The sequence below is a fragment of the Scyliorhinus canicula genome, chromosome 4 (assembly GCF_902713615.1).
Source record: "Scyliorhinus canicula chromosome 4, sScyCan1.1, whole genome shotgun sequence".
Lineage (NCBI taxonomy): Eukaryota > Metazoa > Chordata > Chondrichthyes > Carcharhiniformes > Scyliorhinidae > Scyliorhinus > Scyliorhinus canicula.
In genome coordinates this window covers 232,086,606-232,110,209 of record NC_052149.1, presented here as the reverse complement: position 1 = coordinate 232,110,209, position 23,604 = coordinate 232,086,606, and the positions used below count along the sequence as shown (strand labels likewise).

At 50.1% G+C, this 23,604-nt stretch overlaps 2 protein-coding genes across 2 annotated transcripts in view; one reads left to right on the top strand and one right to left on the bottom strand.

Moving 5' to 3' along the window:
• The window catches only part of rbm22 (RNA binding motif protein 22), a 33,216-nt gene extending 28,827 nt beyond the window's left edge, over window positions 1-4,389 (top strand). Inside the window, exons 10-11 of the mRNA XM_038796242.1 lie at window positions 1,238-1,372; window positions 1,943-4,389. Coding sequence (XP_038652170.1) covers window positions 1,238-1,372; window positions 1,943-2,076 — 269 coding nt within the window. The 3' untranslated portion in view covers window positions 2,077-4,389. The remainder of the gene's footprint in view (window positions 1-1,237; window positions 1,373-1,942) is intronic.
• A 4,095-nt stretch (window positions 4,390-8,484) lies between these two features.
• The window catches only part of LOC119965448 (myozenin-2-like), a 41,944-nt gene continuing 26,824 nt past the window's right edge, over window positions 8,485-23,604 (bottom strand). Inside the window, exons 4-6 of the mRNA XM_038796241.1 lie at window positions 19,176-19,347; window positions 17,058-17,241; window positions 8,485-8,922 (exon numbers count right to left, since the gene is read on the bottom strand). Coding sequence (XP_038652169.1) covers window positions 8,733-8,922; window positions 17,058-17,241; window positions 19,176-19,347 — 546 coding nt within the window. The 3' untranslated portion in view covers window positions 8,485-8,732. The remainder of the gene's footprint in view (window positions 8,923-17,057; window positions 17,242-19,175; window positions 19,348-23,604) is intronic.

Below are 23,604 nucleotides of genomic sequence, written 5' to 3'. Positions count from 1 at the left end.
TAGAAACAAACTGGACCTGTTTTTTTTTTTGCTCGTTAGTACCATGATTCACTTCATCACAGTTATTCTGCTCTTTGTGAGTCCCTGTCCTTGATTCAGTGTCAGAACGCTGGACCCCTTCCTCTGTTGTAAACGCTGACGCAGAGTAATTATTCAGCTGGTCTGCAGGAGGATCAGTAACAGAGGACACTGATTTAAGGTGATTGGCAAACAAACAGGGGAGATGAAGAGAAATTATTTCATAGAATTTACAGTGCATAAGGAGGCCATTTGGCCCATCGAGTCTGGAGTGGCTTTTGGAAAGAGCACCCTATTCCCGTAACCCAGTAACCCCACCAAACCTTTTTAGACACTAAGGGCCAATTTATCACGGCTAATCTACCTAACCTGCACATCTTTGGACTGTGGGAGGAAACCGGAGCACCCGGAGGAAACACACACAGACAGGGGGAGAATGTGCAGACTCCGCACAGACAGTGACCCAAGCCGGGAATCGAACCTGGGACCCTGAAGCTGTAAAGCAACTGTGCTAACCACTGTGCTACCTTGCAGATCAGTTTGTTTTTGCATTGATGTGGAAAGCACTGACTGAAAGACGGATGGAATCGGAATCCATAGTAACTCTCGATTTGCCGTCATCACCGTCCTCCCATTTGGGCACATTGATGGACCAGGTGTCGGTGTGGGGTGGTGTTTTGATGTTGGCACCTGTTGCAAAACTGCTGTAGCCACTGAGTGCCATGGTTGGTGCACAGCTGCCCCCGCCGGCGATGTTATCATTGTCCCCTGCTGTTAGCTTGTGTGCCCCCAGGCCTGAGAATCAGTATTTGGTGTCATCATGTCACGCTTGCGAGCTTCAGTTAAGCTTTATGCGTCTTTCTGGTCATCCGGCTACCTGGCCATGCACAAAACATTTTGAAATGTGACCTCAGCAAGTAGACATGCTTTTGAAGAGGATTAATTTACAGGAGTATGGGATGAAAAATAGTAAGGAGTGGGGTCAGGAATGAATTGGGCAATTCTTTTCAAAGAGCCAGCATGAGCGCAATGGGCCAAATGGCCTCCTGGGCGAGAAGATTCTATTTTTTTATTGCGGTTTCTCCAGTCCTTCTGACCGTTAGCTGAGAGTGAGGGTGGAGGTGTGAGCGGTCGTTCAGTTTGGTTGTCTGTGTGGTATTTACGCTTGGCCTCTCCACTGCCTAATCCGTGCCCGTTTTCCTTCCCTCTGCCCTCAAAGCGTTGCCTCCGCTGCCGCCGATCATCGAGGAGGAGCCCCCCACCAACTTCTTCAACCTCCCCCCCAGCGCTCCGCCTGCCGTGATGAACATATCGCTGCCTCCTCCGCCGGGTCTCGCACCGCCTCCACCGCCAGGTACTTGGGGTCTGCGTGGTAGGAGGGGTAGGGGGGGCTGAGCTTATATTGCCGTGGGGCTAGGCGATCTGGAACCAACAGCTTGACCACCACGGGGGTTGGGGGGGGGGGGGGGGGGGGCACTGTGGGGGGTTTCAGAGATGGCAATGATCGGTTTTGCCATGAAAATTATTGGATGCAATGCCAGGTTTGGTGGGGGTGGGGGGGGGGGGGGTGGCCAAGTGGATGTTAATGGTATGATAATTATTTTGTTATAGTGCATGGGGGTTTAATTTAGTACCTAGAGCGCTTTTAAAGGGAGACCGCTGGGACACATGGGGGCATTCGGTCGGTAGCAGACACGGGTAATGCTACATTCATAATCCTTTTATCAGGAAAAGTATTAGTGTCTAGTTTTATATTTCACCATCAGGCTTGGGGTTAACAGGGAAAGAGGGGCCAGTGTCACAGCAGCAGCTAGCTGTGTTCTATCTATTGTATATTATGGGATGTTTAGTGCAGCTGCTGTCATGGGTTGTATGTTGACCTACAGTTCTTTCACTAACCTTTGTTTTGTTCTGTCTTCCCCAGGTTTCGGAGCCGCCTTGTTCCATGGTCTGCCTCCCCCACCTCCTCCCTTCCTACGGGCTCCAGGCCCCATCCATTACCCATCCCAGGACCCTCAGCGGATGGGTGCTCACACAAACAAACCCAGTAGCGCCTAACAGCCGTGGAGTCGCCTATTTCCGCCTTCACTGCAGTCAGGCACCAGCGTCAAAAGAGCGGGAATTTCGGGAATGCTGCTTTTTCAAGTCTCTTTTTTTTAAAACCCCAACCCCAACCCCAGTCCCAAATCCAGTCCATCAAAAATTATTTTTTACCTTTTTGAATTTAGTGAACTTGGTTTCATTTCCCTCGCATCTGAGCAGAGAGAGGTGTGAGCGGTGCCTCTCCATTGCCTCTTCGCTGGTCGGGGGTGGAGTTGAGATTGGCTTCTACCTTCTTGTAGTTTTGATATAACCTGGCCAAACTGCGGTGATTCCTGACTCCTCTTATCAAGCTCATGCATCACAGGTCGCCCTGTCGGAACAAAGGGCTGGTGTGCATCTGACTGGGTTGTGAATTGGACACCCGCTCTCTGCGTTTCCCCTTTCAGTTCCCCCTGTGGAAGGTCAAGTGTTCACCCTGTGATGTGATATTGAGTGGTCATGGATGTCCGCCCCCTGTACCATCACCGATTTAGGCACGGCAGCAACGGAGGCAGCAAAATTGGCCTCAGCACCCCTGGGCTCTTGGAGTGGTGGGGTGAGGTGGGAGAATAAGCTGGGATCTTTGAGGATCAGACTCCGCTGCTAAACCCTCTATCAACTTCCCATTCACCCATGCTCACTGCTTGGCTTGAGTACCAAGAAATGCCCTACCCAGGAGGGGTGGTGCCTGCTGGGTTCCCAAAAACTCTGCCCACACCACATGGGGACAAGTAAGAGGCATCATTTGAGCTTGATGTAAAAAAAAAACCACACCGTTGAGTCAAGTGTGAAACGTGAATTAGTGTGCGTTAATGATCAGTTTCAACTGGAGCCCAGAGGCAGTCTGCTTCACTGATTGTGAAAGCGGAGGCAATGGTGCTTAAGGGTTAATTGAAAGCGTTCACCCACTGGACCTCCCCTCTGTAGCCTCCAAATGTGTGGGATGAAGAGTGATTCCAACTCGAAGAGAGGGCATCAGGAAGCCGGGGGGGGGGGGGGGGGGGGGGGTTGAATGTAAGGGTTGTAATTATTAGAGCACGTGTTGTATTTTATACCGAGGGCTTCAGTAATCCACAAGTAGAGCAGGCGGCCTTTGCTGTGGTCGGACACTAGCTAGAATATTCTTCCCCGGGCCTCCAGAGTACCTCTCACACATCCCTTGGGCAGCGAAAGCGCTGGTGTCCGATTCCCGGAACGGGAGCTGCTGCATCCCCGGAACGGGGGCTGCAGTGAGCAGAGACTGAGCAGAGAGTTTGAGGAGGGATCGGGCATGGAGACCTAGTGAGGCAGAAAGACAGTGGTCAGGATTCCCCAGTCCCGCCACGGCGCTGGCATGGCAGAAAATGCCACGGGGCATGTGGCCGGACCAGAGAAAAGTCCCATTGTCCTGCAGCAGAACTGGACAATCCTGGCAGCGGGCAGAACCCGGAAACCCGAACACTGACTCTGGCAACACCGGAATAGTCCGGTGCGGTCTAAATCCTATTGGTTATTTTGGACCCTTTTCCCACATTTATCAAAGATTACTCTGGAAATTCAACCAACTACAGTATTGCCTTTTTTACCACTAATATATTTTTTGTGCCACCTGGTGACGAACCTGGGCACGGTGAAAGGTTCTGTACACCAAGTGCTGCAACTATCCTGGGCTGTGTGCTGACCAAACTGGGTATTAGTTTTTAGCAGCCCATCCCAAAGGTGTCGCATTGTGCGCGCAGTGATGTTACGTTGACGATCCGGTGTAGTGGAGAGCTTGGCTTCAGAGCTGAGCTCAGATCTGGTCATTCATGTTTTGCAGCAGGATCGGCCAGGACTGGGTAACCTCTCCCGACATCCCTTGCTCCACCACTCTGCATCCCACACTCTCTGCCGCCCAGGCCCGCCACGTTGAACCCTGCTGGTTCCTGACAGTGGGCCGCCTCGTCCGTGTGACCCACCTGGGTAAAGTCGCCCAGTGGCGTAACACTGGCCCAATGCACTGCCCAAGGTCACCTGACACAACGTGTCCCCAGCTTTGCTTTGTAAATTCAGTGTCCTTTTTAAAAAAAACATTGCTGAGCCTCTCCTCCCTCTCTCTACCGGACTATTCCTCCCTAGGATTCGCTGTCTTTGAAGACGTGCCGAAGTGGTTGAAACTTGTGAGGCTGTGGATATTCTGCAGAATGTTACGGGGATGCAGTGCGTCTGGTCTCACTATAGGGCAAGGAATCGTATCGTTTGGGGAATACTGTCAATGAGGAACTGTGATCACTGTCAGCCCATTCACATCCATAAAGGTTCTTTTTTTAAGTTGTTTGTGAGTCTGGTTTATTTAATAGAACGGTTAGAAAAAAAAATCTTTGATGGTAGCAGAACATGTCAATCAGGCTGTTTTCTGGTTTAAAAAGCATTTTCGGTCCACAGCTTTATTATCAGAGACGTTGAGTGAAAAAAAAACACTGGTGTTGTACCGAACTCTGATATAAAAAAAATACTGGTTAGGCCAGAGCTGGTGTATAAAGTCCAATTTTAGCACCACACATTAGGGAAGGTTTTGGAGAGGCACAGAGATTTATTAGAACGTTTTCAGGGATGAGGGTTTTCAGTGACCTGGAGAGTCTGGGGAAGCCGGAGTTGGTCTCCTTAGCACCGAGAAAATTAAGGGGAAATTTGTTCGAGGGGTTCAAAATCAACAAATGAGGAGAGAGTTCCCACTGGCAGATGAGGGGGAAATGTTTCACTTGGTGAGCTGGAATGAGCTGTTGAAAGGTCAGTGAAAGCAGATTCAGTAATAACTTGCAAAAGGGAAGTGGGTAAATACTTGAAAGGGAGAAACGTGCATTGGGGAAAGAGAGGGCCGGAGATGGGGAGAGGGAGGTCTAATGGGGTAGATCAAAAAGCCAGTGCACGCACGCTGGGAAAAGGGGTTATTTTCCTGTACTATGATTTAGGGGTTCTATGTTTATTCTGAAATATTATTGAATTAGGGACTCATTATAAAAACGTTTTGTCGTGCACTCTTTATATGACATGCAAGAATGCTAAATTTCAAATAATCACAAGTTTATCGCAGGAGAAAAGGGGGTGTTAGATTGGTTGGCAGGTCTACTCTGATTGGCTGATGTGTTGCTATGGAGCAAGCATCGGAACTTTCAGGCCCCCGAGTAATTCAAAACGCTGACCGGCTGGAACATATTCGTGCGAGTCCCTGTGTAAATGAGGCCCTTTGCCAGCGTGCCTGATTATCTTAAATTGGTTAATGTAGTTAGTCGCGCACTCGGGAGTGCCCAGCAAGTTCTGCCCAATTGCGGACTCAGGTTTTTGAAAGCGTGAGCATGTGGCGGGGGAAATGCAGTCTGCTCCCTGCCTGTTGCAAGCAGCTAGAGAAGCACGTTTGATTTGATCAGCCCATCGTTAGGATATATGACTTTCGCCCCTCTGGAACTCATACACAACAAAACGCCGTGAGAGTTTTGAATAACTCCCAATCCGGCAAAGCCTCAATGAGCACTGGGCGATTGTTGAAGGGGACATCGAGGCAGGATATGTATCTGAAGCTGTTCACACAGAGTTTGGGAGCTCTGATTTAAGATTTCTGCATCATTGCTTTGAACAACCTCTCCACTCTATAACCGAATGGGGCTGGTTTAGCTCACTCAGCTAAATCGCTGGCTTTTAAAGCAGGCCAGCAGCACGGTTCGATTCCCGTACCAGCCTCCCCAGACAGGCATCGGAATGTGGCGACTAGGGGCTTTTCACAGTAACTTAATTGAAGCCTACTCGTGACAATAAGCGATTTTCATTTTTTTCATTTCATATCAAATCTCAGAGAGGGCCTAATGGCCTTGCAGGAGGTGCTCTGGTGGAAGATTATGAGGGTGGTCTGATAGAGGTGTTAAAAGTATTTGATAGACAGAAAAATTCAAGACAGGCCTTCAACTGTGAACATCCCATCTGAAGATTAATAGAAACCTGGAACTCTTCACAACAGCCTTGAAGATGCTGAGGACAATTGGAGGTTTCAACACTTGAGTTTGACGGCAAAGTGAGAAAGACAAGGGAGGTGCTGGCAGCCTGAAATGAAAGCAGAATATGCTGGAAATACTGAGTGGGTCAGACAGCATCTGGAGAGAAGCAAGCGTTAGTGTTTCAAGTCGTCGATTTCAGAGCAGGGAAAATTCAGCGACGTGATAGGTTTTAAACAAAGAAAAGTTGGGCGAGTGGGAAAAGAACAACAGGGCAGAATAAATGAGAAATGGTTGGTGGTACAAGGCCAAAAAGGGTGATAATGAAATAATAACTTTTTATTGTCACAAGTATGAAGTTAATGTGAAAAGCAAGATGTGTCTCGAGGAGGTGTGAATGTCAGGATGAACTTCTATCCGAAAGCAAACACAAACCAAGTCCTGTAAAGGAAATAAAATGGGGGCAGAGATTATGATTTGAAGTTATTGAAAATCAGTGTTAAAGTCTGTAAAGTGTATAATCGAGAGATGAAGTGACAGTCAAAGAACAAAGAAAAGTAACAGCACAGGAACAGGCCCTCCAAGCCTGCTCCGACCATGCTGCCCGTCTAAACTAAAATCTTCTACACTTCCGGGGTCCGTATCCCTCTATTCCCATCCTATTCATGTATTTGTCAAGATGCCCCTTAAACGTCACTATCATCTCTGCTTCCACCACCTCCTCCGGCAGCGAGTTCCAGGCACCCACTACCCTCTGTAAAAAAACTTGCCTCGTACATCTCCTCTAAACCTTGCCCCTCGCACCTTAAACCTATGCCCTGTAGTAATTGACCCCTCTACCCTGGGAAAAGGTCTCTGACCATCCACTCTGTCTATGCCCCTCAGAATTTTGTAGACCTCTATCAGGTTGCCCCTCAACCTCCTTCGTTCCAGTGAGAACAAACCCAAGTTTATTCAACCTCTCCTGCGCCTCGTGTTTATTCGACAAACTCCTGGAGCTTGCGTTGAGCTTCTTTAAAACTGCAGGAGATCGAGGACAGAGAGCAAGGCGGAGAATAAAAATGAAAAGCGATCGGTAGCTTGGGGTCTCACTTGTGGACTGAACAGTGGTGTTCTGCAAAGCAGTCACCCAGCCTGCATTTGATTTTCTCAAAATACCAGAGAGCACATTGTGAGCAGTAAGTACAGTATACCAAATTGAAAGAAGTGGCGGCACAGTGGTTAGCACTGCTGCCTCACAGGGACTAGGGTTCAATTCTGGCCTTTGGTGGCTGTCTGTGCGGAGTCTGCACATTCTCCCCGTGTCTGGGCGGGCTTTCTCCGGATGCTCCGGTTTCCTAACACAGTCCAAAGATGTGCGGGATAGGTGGATTGGCCATGCTAAATTGCCCTTTAGTGTCCAAAGATGCGCAGGTTAGATGGGGTTACAGGGATAGGGTAGGGCAGTGGGCCTGGGTAGGGTGCTCTTTCAGAGGGTCGGGGCAGGCTCAATGGGTTGAATGGCCTGTGTTGTAGGAATTCTATGGTTCAAAGTACAAGTAAATCGCTGTTTCGCTAAGGAGGAGTTTTGGGAAGGTGTTTGCATAAAAAGGTGGTGTGGGAAAGGGAAGTAGAGGGTGGGATTGGGGAGTGGACCCAGTATGACGGAGAGGGGAAGCTGTATTTTGCATTGGTACAGGGGAGATGGCTGAGAATGATCCTTTGAATACAGAGGCAGGTGGGATGGGAGGTGAGGACAAGAGGGACCCTATTGTGATTCGGGGACGGAGGCGAAGGAGTGAGAGCAGAAGTGTTGGCAATGGGATGGGCACTCATCGAGATTGGGGGGGGGGGGGCGGAATCCTTGGTTGAGGAAAAAGGAAGACATATAAGAACTGGGAGCAGAGTAGGCCATCTGGCCCTTCATGCCTGCTCCGCCATTCAGTGAGATCATGTATCAGGAGCAGTAGTGTAGAAGGTTGCATCAGAACAGATGTGATGGAGTCCGAGGAACTGGGAGAATGGAATGGAACCTGAGGGGCGGGGGGGGGGGGGGGGGGGGGGGGGGTTGAGCATGCAGGAGTGAGATAATGGAGATCCTGCCAGTCCACTGGCATTAATCACCTCTTAAGGAAAACTCCATTTTACAATTCTACCCTCTCCATTGCACATGTTACAAAAATATCTCCGTGATCCTGATCTGTGTGTCATATGCCGAGGTGCCTGAAAGGAAAATGTTTGCGGATCTAACTTTCCTGGAACTAGATGCACTTAAAGAGAAGTTGATTGAACAGACGAGGGAGAAAGGAATAGAAGGATATGTCGATAAGATGCGAAGAAGTATGGTTGAAGGAAGTTCACACGGAGCAAAATACCAACAAGGGCCGGATGGGATGAGCTGTGAGGCAGTAGAATTTGATGTGATCACTGTTATTTTTAAAAAAAAGGAAAGAATCTTGTATCCAGTATATTTTTCTTTAATGTAGACCAATGTGATTCGTAAGATTCAGTGTAAGACTTCATGTTTAACAAGGTGGACTGTTCAAGCTTGGTAAAACAGTTGTGTTCGACTCAGTGTGGTATTGAAGGGAGGTTCCTTTGTTTCGAATAGTGAAGGTTGCTAATTCCCTTTTGTTCTTTCATGAGGTTTATTTTCCTGACATCCGGGTGCTTATTGGAGAAGCCCTCCCCCTTTGCAGTAAGACTATCTCACAAGTCTGCAGACTCAGGGAGGGGAGGCCCAGTCCATCCACGGGCCAGCCTGTTGAAACTGGGCCTGTTGGTGAAGCGCTCTGCGTCGACCATGACTTCCGGCTCCTCTTGTATCTCTGTGGGCTCAAATCCCGAAGCCTCGAACAACCTCCTGTGACCACCAGGAACACCGAAGGGAGTGGGAGCTCTAGGAAAAGAGGAAATCAGTAAGAAATCGGATACGAAAAGTGCAAAGGGACAAGAGGGGCACGAGACCCTGGACAATATTCAAGATCATTTCCTGTGGTCTGTTTCCATTCCAAGGAGAGAGCAGGCGTAGTTGGACCTGGTCCTGGGGAATGGGGTGGCCCAAGTGGGTGAAATATCAGTGGGAGAACATTTGGTACAGTGACCTTTGTGTCACAATGTTTATGTTGACCATGGAAAAGGACAAGGAACATTCTATATTTGGATAAGTGAAGTCTCCCGTTATAATTACTCTATCATTCTTGCACCTCTCTGCAATTTCTTTGCAAATTTGTTTTTCTACATCCTTTCCACTAATTGGTGGTCTTCCTAGTACACCAGTCAATGTCATTGCACCTTTTTTATTCCTTACCTTGAGTCAGAGGGATTCTGTCCTTCGCCCGTCTGGAATATTCCCTCTCTCCAGTACTGTAATACCACCTTTAATCAATGCTGCCACAACCCCCTCTTCTCCCTTTCTTGTTCTAAACACTTTGTACCCAGGAATATTTAACACCCAATCCTTCTTTGAGCCAGGTCTCTGTTATAGCAATAATATCATAATTCCATTTGTCAACCTGTGCCCGTAGTTTACCAATTGTATTATTCACATTCTGTGTATTTACATAGATGCCCTTTAATCCTGATTTAAGCTTTTTTACTTTCTCCTACTGGGAGCCATTGGCAACGCTGCCGTAACCATAGCCCTCATACTAGACCCCTTACAAGATTCCTCCTCCATCCTCACCCACTCGACTCCTCCTTCCCACCATCACAGAACCTTGTCCACATTCGCTGCCCAATAATAATGCAGCAAGTTTGGCTACGCCAGCCCCCTCTGCTGCCTCTGCCTCTGTAGCAGGGTCCACCCCACCCTCGGCACCTTCCCCGCCCATACAAAGTCAGAGATGATTGTCTTCAATTTCCGAAAAACGCCTTTGGTATAAAGATCGGGAGAGCCTGAAAAATAAACAAGAACCTCGGCAGAATATTCATTTTCACCACTTGGACCCTTCCCGCCAAAGTCAAATGAAGTGTATCCCACCTCTTAAGGTCCTCCCTGGCCTCCAGCACCAGCTTTGTTAAGTTCCACTTATGAAGCTCCGTTCATTCCCTCGCTACCTGAATCCCCAAATACCTAAACTTATCCCTTAAATCCCCCTTAAATTAGCCCACTGTCCCAGCTGTTTCACCGGGAAAACCTCGCTTTTCCCTACATTCAGTTTGTACTGCAAGAACCTCCCCAGCAGGCCCGTAATCCTTCCCATACTCTCCAACGGACCTGAAACATACAGCACGAGCTCATCGGCACCTGATGCTCCCTCTGTCCCCTCATAATCCCCCGCCCCTCCGCCGACCCCCTGAGAGCCATCACCAACGTCTCTATAGCCAGCGCAAACAGCAGCAGCGACAGCAGGCACCCCTGCCTCGTACCCCTGTGTAAACCAAAAGTTCGGGAACTCATATCATTCATCACAACATTTAACAGCCGTCTTATATTACTCGCGAGCTGCCTGCCCTTCACAAAACTTGTTTGATCTTCTGCAACCACCCCCCCAGACACAATCCTCCATCCTCCCCGCCAACAACTTAGTCAATACTTTCACACCCATGTTCAATAGTGATATGGGCCAAACGACCCACATTCCACCGGGTCCTTCCTCTTTTTCGGAATTAGCGTGATCTGCCTGCGTCATCGTCTCCGGCAATTCCCCCTTCTCCAGCGCTTCATTAAACGCCCCCAACAGATGTGGTGCCAGGTCCGTAGCAAATTCCTTAATACCCATCCGGCCCTGGGGCCTTCCCCGACTTCATACCCCTGATACTGTCCAGCACCTCCCTCAGCCCCAGGGGCGCCTGCCTCTTTGCTTCCTCCACCTGGGGAAATTCCAGCTCGTCCAGAAACCGCCCCATGTCCCCAGCAGGCGGCTCGCCTTCTCCCCATGCTCATATTCCACCCCTCTTGCCCGCCCCAGTTGCCCTACCACCCTCTCCGTTATCAGCCTGTCAAACTGCCCCTGCAAACTTTTCCTGCTCGAAAATCCTTCGATGGTGGGCACCCTCGAATACTCCCTGTCCACCTCCACTCTCTCGCTCACTAGACGTTCATGTTCCTCCCTCCTTTTCCTATCTGCATGAGCATTAAACAAAATAATCCCCCCCCCCCCCAGGCCTCACCTCTGCTCTAACTCTGAGGTGACACCACTTATCAAGCATTTAAACGGGATCACATTGGGTAAAAGTTTGGGAAACAATTCTGTTTCCCCGCCAGGCCGAGAGCTCCAGTAATGGGTTTTTAATGACACAACGTTCTATTTATTCCTCGGGTTTAATGGTGTTGGGTGCAGTCTGCCTCAGATCATATATTCACCACATTGCAGGGCAGTGAAATCATCTCAGTCCCAAAATAAATCTGAGCTTTAAATATTGTGCTCGTGATGTGTGCCAAAAGAATGTTTGCCTTCCTGCTGTGCTTCGCCCATCCTCGATAGGTGCTGAATATTCTCACAGTCAAAGAATTGCGCTTCAATGAAATGTGAGACGCGTCAGTCAATTTGCGTACTCAAGGTCGTGGGAACAGTCAGGTGGGAGATGTCAGCGTTGTTGGCCGATGGGTAGGTATTGGCTCAGCACATGCGTGGTTCTGGCCTCCACGTTTAAGAAAGGATTTAGTAAGATTGGAGGGGGTACTTTGAAGATTCACTAAATTTGTCCCTGGGATAAGGTCAGTTGTCCAGCGATGCAAGGCTGAGTGAACCGGGTCTATGTTCCCTGGAGTTCAGAGCAATGAGAGGTGATCTCATTAATCATACAAAATGCTGAGGGGTTTGATAGGATGGACGCTGAGAGATCGTTTCCTCTGGTCGGGGAATCCAAAAGGGGTCGGGCAGTGGGGGGGGGGGGGGGGGGGGGGGGGGGGGGAGGACAGAATCACAGGATAAGAGGCCGATCATTTGGGAACTGAGACGAGGAGAAATTATTTCACTCAAAGGGCTGTGAACATTTGGAATTCTTTACCCTAGAATGTTGTGGACCCTCCATTGTTGAATGCGTCTAGGGCTCAGGTGCACACATGTTTGGTCGCTCAGGGAATTGAACAATATGGGGAGCAGGCGGGAAAGGTGAGGTCCAGGGTCAACATTTTCAATGGTGGAGCAGACTCGATGGGTCACATGATCCACTCCGGCTGTTATTTCTTATGCTCCCGCCCATTCCCCCCCATCCCGGCCAATCCCCACGCAATCGTCAAACAGCATCATGGGATTGGTTCATACCAACCCAGACCGGGAGTCTCAGCTGAAGGCCAATGTGGCTCTCACTTCACTCCCGCTCTGCATCGCCAGCCATGGGGATGTGCCTAGTTGCTCGCCAGTGGCCTGTGCCATCATCCTGTGATAAAATAGGGACAGGAGGAGAACAGGAATAAGGGGAGACACAGTAGTGTTGTGGTCACATCGCCGGCCCTAGTAATCCAGGTGACTGACCTGGGGACTTGGCAGCTGGTAGAATTTAAAAAAAAGAAAATAATAGAATCTGGAGATCACTATTGGTGAGCCTGAATCTATCTTAATCGTCATCAGAACACATCTGATTCACTAATGGCCTCACCCGTTCTGGCCGACACGTGACTCCAGACCCACAGCAATGTGGTCGACTCTTAACCGCCCTCTGAAATGGCCGAACGGGATACTTAGTTCCAGGGCAACTAAGAATGGGCCGGCCGGGGACAACCCTCTCCCGTGGAAGAATTCCAAGAAGGAAGCCCGTTAGCCTTTTCCACTCCTCCCTTGGATCATGGCTGATCTGTGACCTCAACTTCATATACCCGAGGCGGCAGGGTGGCGCAGTGGGTTAGCCCTGCTGCCTCACGGCGCTGAGGTCCCAGGTTCGATCCCGGCTCTGGGTCACTGTCCGTGTGGAGTTTGCACATTCTCCCCGTGTTTGCGTGGGTTTCACCCCCACAACCCAAAGATGTTCAGGGTAGGTGGATTGGCCACGCTAAATTGCCCCTTAATTGGGAAAAATGAATCGGACACTCTAAATTTATTTTTTAAAAACTCTATGTACCCGTCCCAACACCCTTAATATCTTCAGTTCAACCTATTTACCAACGTTTTTCAAATTAGCGATTGACCCAGGTCCGTCTGCATAGGAGGGTCCCAGAACTTCTACCGTGATATGCGTATAGGAACGCGTTTCCCAACTCCACTCCGAAAATTCAGCCTCTACCTTTTGCTGCAGGAGGGGCGGGGGGGGGGGGGGGGGGGGGGTGGGGGGGGGGTGAGGGGGGGGAGGGGGGAGCTGCCAAACGTGCTGAGCTGATCCAGTCAGCTGTCACCGTATGGCAGCCAAGGCAAACCTGTGGAGTTTGCTTATTTCACTACGTGTGTGTGTGTCAGTGGGCTGGAGGGCTGCCAGCCAGACAGAATGGAGAGAGTGTGGGATTAAAATAGAAATGGGAGAGAGGGCTAAAGATTTCAAGTTCTTATTGCACGAACTTGCCACATAACAAATTGCTATTGGCAACGATCAGATCTAGACTGGAATCTGATCAAAATCATTTCCTATTGTGTGTGATTTAATTTACACGTAAGTCTTATTTTACAGCAGACATTTTGCTGATACTCATTTTTAAATCAATATTTTAGCATGTATTAGTGGGTGTTTGAAATCAGATACATTCCCTGCAATAAAATTAAATACATATACCTCCCGAGGGCTCTGGGGAAAGAGCGATGAGGCACGGGGCTAATTGGATAACGATGTCATAGAGCTGGGACAGGCATGATGGGCTGAATGAGGCGGATCATCCCTTGTGTCTCCCCGAGCTCATCCGACTTCGACTGCCTGAGTCCTAACTAACACCATCAGGGCCGGGATTCTCCCGCAATTGGTGGGACGGCTCGACGCGGGAGGCAAGAGCGGCGTGAACCACTCCAGCGTCGGGCTGCCCGGGAGTGGCCGAATCTTCCGCACTTCCGGGGGCTAGGCCGGAGCCGGCGGGGCTGGCGCCATGCCAACCGGTGCCGAAGGGCCACCGTGTGCCGGCGCGAGTTGGCGCATCGCAGAACTGCTGGCGTATTTCCTGCGCATGCACAGCGTGGTTCTTCGCTGCGCCGGCCATGGCGGAGCCTCCCAGAGGCCGGCGCGGAGGGAAAGAGTGCCCCCATGGCACAGGCCCGCTCTCAGATCGGTGGGCCCCGATCGCAGGCCAGGCCACCGTGGGGGCCCTCCCCCGGGGCCGGACACCCTGCACCCCCCCCCCCCCCCCCCCCCCCCCCCCCCCCCCCCCCCCCCCCCCCCGAGGACTCTGCTAGCTGCCCTCCAAGCCAGGTCCCGCCGGGATGGACCATGTCCATTTCACGCCGACGGGACTGGCCAGGAATGCGCGGCGGCTCGGCCCATTGGGGCCTGGAGCATTGCCGGGGGGGGGGGCGCGCTGTCAACAGCCCCCGACTGGCGCGATCCCTGCCCCCCGCCCGAAAACCGGTGCTGGAAAATTTGGCAGCCGGCGTCGGAGGGGCGGGGCGGGATTCACACCGCCCACCGGGGATTCTCTGACCCGGCGGGAGGGGTCAGAGAATCCCACTGCAGGTTCCCAATCACCAACTGTGCTCACTGGCTTCTGGTCCAGTAACGCCCCGATTTTAAAATTCTCAACCTTGTTTCCAAATCCCTCCATATGGCCTTGTGCACCCCTCCGTCCTCCTCCACCCGCACCGCCCCGCCCAGCCCCGTCACCGTAATCCCCTCAGCTTTACACTCTTCAAGATTTCATTGTTCCTCTAGCCTGTTCCACCTCCCCCAGTTTAATTGCTCTGCCGTCAGTCGATGTCACTGTCGGCCAGACCGGGTAAGGACGGCAGATTTCCTTTCCTGAAGGACATTGGTGAACCAGGTGGGTTTTCAACAGCAGTTGTCGGGAGTCACCGTTACCGATGTTCCTGATTATTAATTGAATTTAAATTCCACCAGCTGCCGGGTTGGGATTTGAACCCGTGCCCCCAGAGCTTTAGCCTGGGCCACTGGATTACTGGTCCAGGGGAGTCAACACTCTGCCATGATCTTTCCCCCTATGGTGTCAACCATTGATTTACGTTCCTGTGAAAGGCTTTACTGCCCCGAAGATGCTATATAAATTCAATTTGTTGTTTTCTTGTTCAACGTTCTCCCTCAAGGTTGATGATGAAATTACATATGATTCACGTTATGGTTGTTTATGGGATGTGTATAAACACTGCGCTCCATAACCAATTCGCAGCGTGAAGCTATTTGAGAGGCAGGTTAGTGAGAATGGAGTGATGAATGTGGCACACTCGGCAGTGGCGGGGGGGGGGGGGGGGGGGAGGACCATGACTGGTTGCTTCCTACGCCCTCCTGCCGTCCTCCCCGAAGTCAGAGAGACTTCGATTTCTAACAGCACCATTCTTTAACTCTTTAAGTCAGCATGATCCAATGCACTTTGTAGTCAAAGAACAAAGAACAATACGGTACAGGAACAGGCCCTTCGTCCCTCCAAGCCCGTACCGGTCATGAAACCACCAATGAAATGCTTCTGGGAAGTTTCAGCTGTAGCTCAATAGCACTCTTGCCCCTGAGTGTCTGAGTTCGAGCCCCTCTCCAGGGCTTGAGCCCAAATCCTGAGGGAAAGCTGCACTGTCACAGGGGGTGATGTTTCGATGAGGCGTTAAGCCAAGGCTCCATCCACCTGGGTGGGTGGGTGTAAAAATCCCGGTCACACTGGTTGGGACTTTCCAGACTAGCACTGTCCCCCCCCCCCCCCCCCCCCCCCCCCCCCCCCCGCTGCCGCCACACAACCCACGGCAGAGGTGGTTCTTCTGGGCCGCTGACGGGATCTTCCAGTCACGCGGAAGTCAGTCGCGATTCGCTTTGCTCGCAGGTCGCGCAACCGGGGAACCCGCCGTGGGGCGGGGAGGAGGAGGAGGGGGTGGGTCACCTTCGGCGGGAGCAGAAGATCTCGCCAGCGGGAAGGGTCGGAAAATCCTGGCTACTGCCTTGGAAGAAGACGAGGGGAGCTCTCCCTGTATCACGGCCAATAACTACCCCTCAATCAATATCAGGAAAGCACATTGCTGTTTGTGGCAGCTTGCTGTGTATACTTTGGCTGCTGAGTTCCTCACCTTACGATGTTGTGCCGAACTTTTGTCCTAGATTAAGAACAAATTGATCTACACCCCATCATTCTACCGTAATCCATGTACCTATCCAATAACTGCTTGAAGGTCCCTAATGTTTCCGACTCAACTACTTCCACAGGCAGTGAATTCCATGCCCCCTCTACTCTCTGGGTAAAGAACCTACCTCTGACATCCCCCCTATATCTTCCACCATTCACCTTAAATTTATGTCCCCTTGTAATGGGTTGTTCCACCCGGGAAAACAAATCTCTGTCTACTCTATCTATTCCCCTGATCATCTTATAAACCTCTATCAAGTCTCCCCCCACCCTTCTCCGTTCTAATGAGAAAAGGCCTAGCACCCTCAACCTTTCCTCGTAAGACCTACTCTCCATTCCAGGCAACATCCTGGTAAATCTCCTTAGCACCTTTTCCAAAGCTTCCACATCCTTCCTAAAATGAGGCGACCAGAACTGCACACAGTACTCCAAATGTGGCCTGACCAAGGTTTTGTACAGCTGCACCATCACCTCACGGCTCTTAAATTCAATCCCTCTGCTAATGAACGCTAGCACACCATAGGCCTTCTCGAAAGGTAAAGTGCTTTGAGACATCCGGTGCCAGTGAAAAGAGCACAAGTCTTGTGCAATGTGCTAAACATGGCAGCCTATCTGTGCATAGTAAGCTTCCAGAAGCAGCAATGTGACAATGACCCGATATTCCATTTCTGTGACGTTGTTTGAGGAACCAACATTGGCCCCAGGACACTGGGGAGAACTCTCCTTTACAATAAAACCATCTGGGAGAATGGAGATGATGCTCCATTTAATGTTCCATCCAACAGTGCAGCACTCCCTCAGTACTGTCACAACCCAGTCACAGCTGATACATAAGGAGAAGTTTTCAGGTATATTTAGCTGACATGAAGGCTCAAGCTGCAGAAGCAGAGTGTGTTTACCTGTTGAAGCACCTGTACGCTTGCGACTGAACCTTGACCGGGACCTCTGGCAGCTGGTTGACCATGCTTTCCACGAGGTCAGGTTGGCCAGTCAATGCTTCAGTCCAGGGGGACTGGTAGGACTTGGGGACAGCCGTGATGTTGAATTTCTCAGGTGGGATTTCCTTCAAAGGTCCTGAGTATCCTGAGGAGACAGAGCAGTGAAATCAAATTCCTCCTTCATCTCCACACTCCCTGTTTGCAACTTCCAATCCTCTAATCCTCCAAGATTTCCGCAATTCTCCAATCCTGGCCTCTTGAGCATCTCCAATTTTAACCGCTCCTTCATTGGTGGATGTGCCTTCAGCTACCTGGTCCTAAACCCGGGCATACCCACCCCTCATCCCCTTCCCCTTTAAGACAGTTCTTGAGACCTCCCTCTTTGATCAATTTTGGTCACCTCTTGTCTTATTTCCTGCTTAGGCGTCAAATTTCTGTCTGATCTACCTTGAAGGTGCGATATATAAAAACGCAAATTGTTGGACAACGCTCTGCTCTTCACTTCAATCGTTCCCTGCCCTCCAGGAATATGATGTTCAGCTCAATCACAAATAAATTTAGCTGTGTTTGTCGTAAATGTGGAATGCCTGTCAGGAACTGAGGAGGAGCCGGATAGGAACCTCACCTTGAATTGCAGCACAGAATGATGCCACTTTACCCAACACTCCCATGTCAATGTTTACACTCTCACCTGCCCAGCCCCATCTCATTCTATTGTGCGCATTTCTATTTCATTCGCCCTAGTATCGTTATCTGGCTTCCCCTTGAACGGATCTACACTGTTCCCCCAACGATTCTCTGTGGTAGTGAGTTCTGGCCTCTCATCAAGGGGCTGGTTTAGCTCACTGGGCTAAATCGCTGGCTTTTAAAGCAGACCAAGCAGGCCAGCAGCACGGTTCGATTCCCATACCAGCCTCCCCAGACAGGTGCCGGAATGTGGTGACTAGGGGCTTTTCACAGTAACTTCATTGAAGCCTACTCGTGACAATAAGTGATTTTCATTTAATTTCATTTCGCCATTCTCTGGGGAAATGAGGTTGGTTTTGGATTTCCTGTTGAGCATATTAGAGACTATCCTATTTTGAATGTTGCTGAAAGGAGAGAAATGTTGCCGACGACTTTTGCTTTGTGCCATTTTTTTTTTAAGTTTTTCCAATGAAGGGGCAATTTCAACCTGACCAATCCACCTAGCCTGCACATCTTTGGGTTGTGGGGGTGAGACCCATGCAGACACGGGGAGAATGTGAAAACTCCACACGGACAGTGACCCAAAGGGTTGTGAGGAGACTATAGCTCCCCTTTGCTATCTCCATGGCAACATCTCAGCCAATCAGAGTCGACTTTCCAACCAATCAGCATAGCACAGTTGCTTCACAGCTCCAGGGTCCCAGGTTCGATTTCCGGTTTGGGTCACTGCCTGTGTGGAGTCTGCACGTTCTCCCCGTGTCTGCGGGGATTTCCTCCGGGTGCTCCGGTTTCCTCCCACAAGTCCCGAAAGAAGTGCTTGTTGGGCGAATTGGACATTCTGAATTCTCCCTCAGTGTACCCGAACAGGCGTCGGAGTGTGGCGACTAAGGGATTTCACAGTAACTTCATTGCAGTGTTAATGTAAGTCCACTTGTGAAAATAATAGAGATTATTATTATTATCCTTTTCTCCTGCAACATGAATTGTTGTTCCCTTTGAAACTTGGTATTTCTTCATGTTTGTCCTGTTGAGTGCAAAATGAAAAGTTTTGACAATATGTCTCTCTTCAACAATACGCAAGTCCCGAGTGGCCTAGCAACCCTCTATCTGACATTAATGAGCCTCCCCCACAAGCGGAAACATTTTCCCAAGTCTCCTGTACGAAATCCCGACACCATTTTAATTATCTCGCTCGGGACACCCCGTCAATCTTCTCGTTTCTCGAGTAAAGATCTCCAGCCTGTTCAGCCCGACGAGAAAGTAACAGCAAAAAGGGGAAAGGTGGTGAGGGCGGCGGGATGGAGATTGGAAGCCAGAGATGGGACGAAGCCACATAAAAGCTGACTCATCCCTTTGGACTGCGAGGTGGCGGAACGAGCTGGGAATGTTTACCTGGAGCAATGATGCTGGGATTCAGGACAACCGTGACATTTTTGGCGGCTGACAATGTGCCAAATGGTTTTGGCGCCACGGCCGGTGGGTTCCCTTCTCTCGGCTGCGAGATGTAGGCCTCCGATCCGTAGTTCTCCTTTGACCCATCCTGGGGCATGGTCCCGTCAACTTTCTGGAGGGGAGGAGAAGGAAGGTTTGAGATACCGAAAGCCCCCCTCAAAAGGCCCAGCGGCACTTTAGAAAACACAGCTTCTGAAAGCAGAAAGTGACAGAAGACGCACAGCGAGATGGCGAGGGAGAGATTGGTTAATGACCTTCCATCGCAACGCCAGGGGTCAAAGTAGAAACATCAACATGTCAGAAGGTTCAGTCAGATGAACATAGCAACAAAAGAGGCCATTCAGCCCCTTGAGTCTGTTCCATCGTTCACTGGAATCATGGTTGATCTGAACCTCAACTCCCCTCACCTTGACTCCCGATACATTAGGAGCTATCAATAAAAGATTTTAAAATTATGACATGTGCTAACATGGAACTACAGAATTCCTACAGTGCAGAAGGAAGCCATTCGGCCCATCGAGGCTACACCGACATCCGAAAGGGTACCCTAACTGGGCTCGCTCCCCCGACCTATCCCCGTAACCTCATAACCCCATCTAACCTGTACACCTTTGGACTGTGGGAGGAAACCGGAGCACCCGGAGGAAAACCATGCAGACACGGGGAGAAAGTGCAAACTCCACCCAGACAGTCACCTGAGACTGAAATCGAACCCGGGTGCCCAGCACTGTGAGGCTGTAGTGCTAACCACATGTATTATTGGTTTTTTTTGTGGGCGAGAGTTCAACACATAGAACATAGAAAAATACAGCACAGAACAGGCCCTTCGGCCCACGATGTTGTGCCGAACGTTTGTCCTAGATTAAGAACAAATTAATCTACATCCCATCATTCTACCGTAATCCATGTACCTATCCAATAACCGCTTGAAGGTCCCTAATGTTTCCGACTCAATTACTTCCACAGGCAGTGCATTCCATGCCCCCACTACTCTCTGGGTAAAGAACCTACCTCTGACATCCCCCCCTATATCGTCCACCATTCACCTTAAATTTATGTCCCCTTGTAATGGTGTGTTCCACCCGGGGAAAAAGTCTCTGACTGTCTACTCTATCTATTCCCCATATCATCTTATAAACCTCTATCAAGTCTCCCCTCATCCTTCTCCGTTCTAATGAGAAAAGGCCTAGCACCCTCAAACTTTCCTCGTAAGACCTACTCTCCATTCCAGGCAACATCCTGGCAAATCTCCTTTGCACCTTTTCCAAAGCTTCCACATCCTAAAATGAGGCGACCAGAACTGCACACAGTACTCCAAATGTGGCCTGACCAAGGTTTTGTACAGCTGCATCATCACCTCACGGCTCTTAAACTCAATCCCTCTGCTAATGAACGCTAGCACACCATAGGCCTCCTTCTCAGCTCTATCCACTTGAGTGGCAACTTTCAAAGGTCGACCCACACGTTTCTGAACTTCTCTCCCAAATGGCTCCACTCTGATTTTGAGGTTACTGCCTTTATTCTGGACTGCCCCACACCAGGGGAGAAAGTTTTACTCTCCCCATCGTACTAATTCCTTTCAAATCTTAAAAATCTCAATCAAACTGCACCTTGACCTTCTCTATTTCCAGGGACGCAAGTTCTAACTTTTTTCCCCTGAGAAAAGAAACATGCTGTTGAAGCTTTTCGTCTTCCACTTATCAGGGCAGAATTGCAAGAATACCAAATTTCAATGGAGACAACAATTCATACTGAACGAGAAGAGAGCGAGTGGACTCTTGATTGGTAGAGGCGTCGCCACGGAGAATGCACCGGGGACAGTGCACTGACAAACGTTTGTTTAAATTTAGGGCAGCACGGTAGCACAGTGGCTAGCACAAATGCTTCACAGCTCCAGGGTCCCAGGTTCGAAACCCGGCTTGGGTCACTGTCTGTGTGGAGACTGCACGTTCTCCCCGTGTGTGCGTGGGTTTTCTCCGGGTGCTCCGGTTTCCTCCCACAGTCCAAAGATGTGCAGGTTAGGTGAATTGCCCTCAGGGTCCAAATTGCCCTTAGTGTTAGGTGGGGTTACGGGGTTATGGGGATAGGGTGGAGGTATGGGCTTGGGTAGGGTGCTCTTTCCAAGAGCCGGTGCAGACTCGATGGTCCGAATGGCCTCCTTCTGCACTGTAAATTCTATGAAATTCAAACCGGGCCAAGTCAACTCTGGTTGGTCAAGAAATTGTCAGGGGAATGAATCAGGGAATTGGCTGTTTCGGTTGAGAAAAGTGCAACACTTTCTTTTATTCATTTATGAGGTGTTAGAATCACCAGCACAGCCAGCATTTGCTGCCCATCCTTGATTCTGCCCTCTTGAACCGTTGCAGTCCAGGTATTGTTTTCCTGTCACAGCTTTTGGTTTCTTACTTGGCCATTTCAGAGGGCAATTAAAAGTCGACCCCATTGCTGTGGGTCTGTAGTCACATGTACAGCATTAATTTACATTGATAATAATTAATAATGTGCAGATAATGTGCAGAAGGACTTGGACAAGCTAGGAGAGTGGGCAATGAAGTGGCAAATGAAATACAATGTGGAAAAGTGTGAGGTTATGCACTTTGGAAGGAGGAATTAAGGCACAGACTATTTTCTAAATGGGGAAATGCTTCGGAAAGCAGAAGCACAAAGGGACTCAGGAGTCCTTGTTCACGATTCTCTTAAGGTTAATGTGCAGGTTCAGTCGGCAGTTAAGAAGGCAAATGCAATGTTAGCAGTCATGTCGAGAGGGCTAGAATACAAGGCCAGGGATGTACTTCTGAGGCTGTATACGGCTCTGGTCAGACCCCATTTGGAGTATTGGGAGCAGTTTTGGGCCCCATATCTAAGGAAGGATGTGCTGGCCTTGGAAAGGGTCCAGAGGAGGTTCACAAGAATGATCCCTGGAATGAAGAACTTGTCGTATGAGGACTAAAGGGACAATCCTTTAAAACAGAGATGAGTAGGAATTTTTCAGCCAGAGGGTGGTGAATCTGTGGAACTCTTTGCCGCAGAAGGCTGTGGATGCCAAATCACTGAGTGTCTTTAAGACAGAGATAGATAGGTTCTTGATCAATAAGGGGATCAGTGGTTATGGGGACAAGGCAGGAGAATGGGGATGAGAAAAATATCAGCCATGATTGAATGGCGGAGCAGTCTCGATGGGCCAAGTGGCCTAATTCTGCTCCTATGTGTTATGGTCTTATAACATGCAGAGCGAAATAGGTGGATTTTTACAACACTTGATAATCGTTTTGTGGTCACCAATACCAATTGCTGATTTATTAATTTGATGATCCTTTTTAAAATTGAATTTAAATTTCACCATCTGCCACGGTGGGATTTGAACTTCCGCCCCCAAAGCATTAACCAGACCCTCTAGTGCACCACCTCACCACCACCCTCCACAATCACCACCTCACCACCACCCTCCACAATCACCACCTCACCACACCCTCCACAATCACCACCTCACCACCACCCTCCACAATCACCACCTCACCACCACCCTCCACAATCACCACCTCACCACCACCCTCCACAATCACCACCTCACCACCACCCTCCACAATCACCACCTCACCACCACCCTCCACAATCACCACCTCACCACCACCCTCCACAATCACCACCTCACCACCACCCTCCACAATCACCACCTCACCACCACCCTCCACAATCACCACCTCACCACCACCCTCCACAATCACCACCTCACCACCACCCCCCACAATCACCACCTCACCACCACCCTCCACAATCACCACCTCACCACCACCCTCCACAATCACCACCTCACCACCACCCTCCACAATCACCACCTCACCACCACCCTCCACAATCACCACCTCACCACCACCCTCCACAATCACCACCTCACCACCACCCTCCACAATCACCACCTCACCACCACCCTCCACAATCACCACCTCACCACCATCCTCCACAATCACCCACCTCACCACCACCCTCCACAATCACCACCTCACCACCACCCTCCACAATCACCACCTCACCACCATCCTCCACAATCACCACCTCACCACCACCCTCCACAATCACCACCTCACCACCACCCTCCACAATCACCACCTCACCACCACCCTCCACAATCACCACCTCACCACCACCCCCCACAATCACCATCTCACCACCACCCTCCACAATCACCACCTCACCACCACCCTCCACAATCACCACCTCACCACCCACCCTCCACAATCACCACCTCACCACCACCCTCCACAATCACCACCTCACCACCACCCTCCACAATCACCACCTCACCACCACCCTCCACAATCTTATCACATGGTCTAACATTGGCAGCCTTGGCAACATTAAACACTGGCCT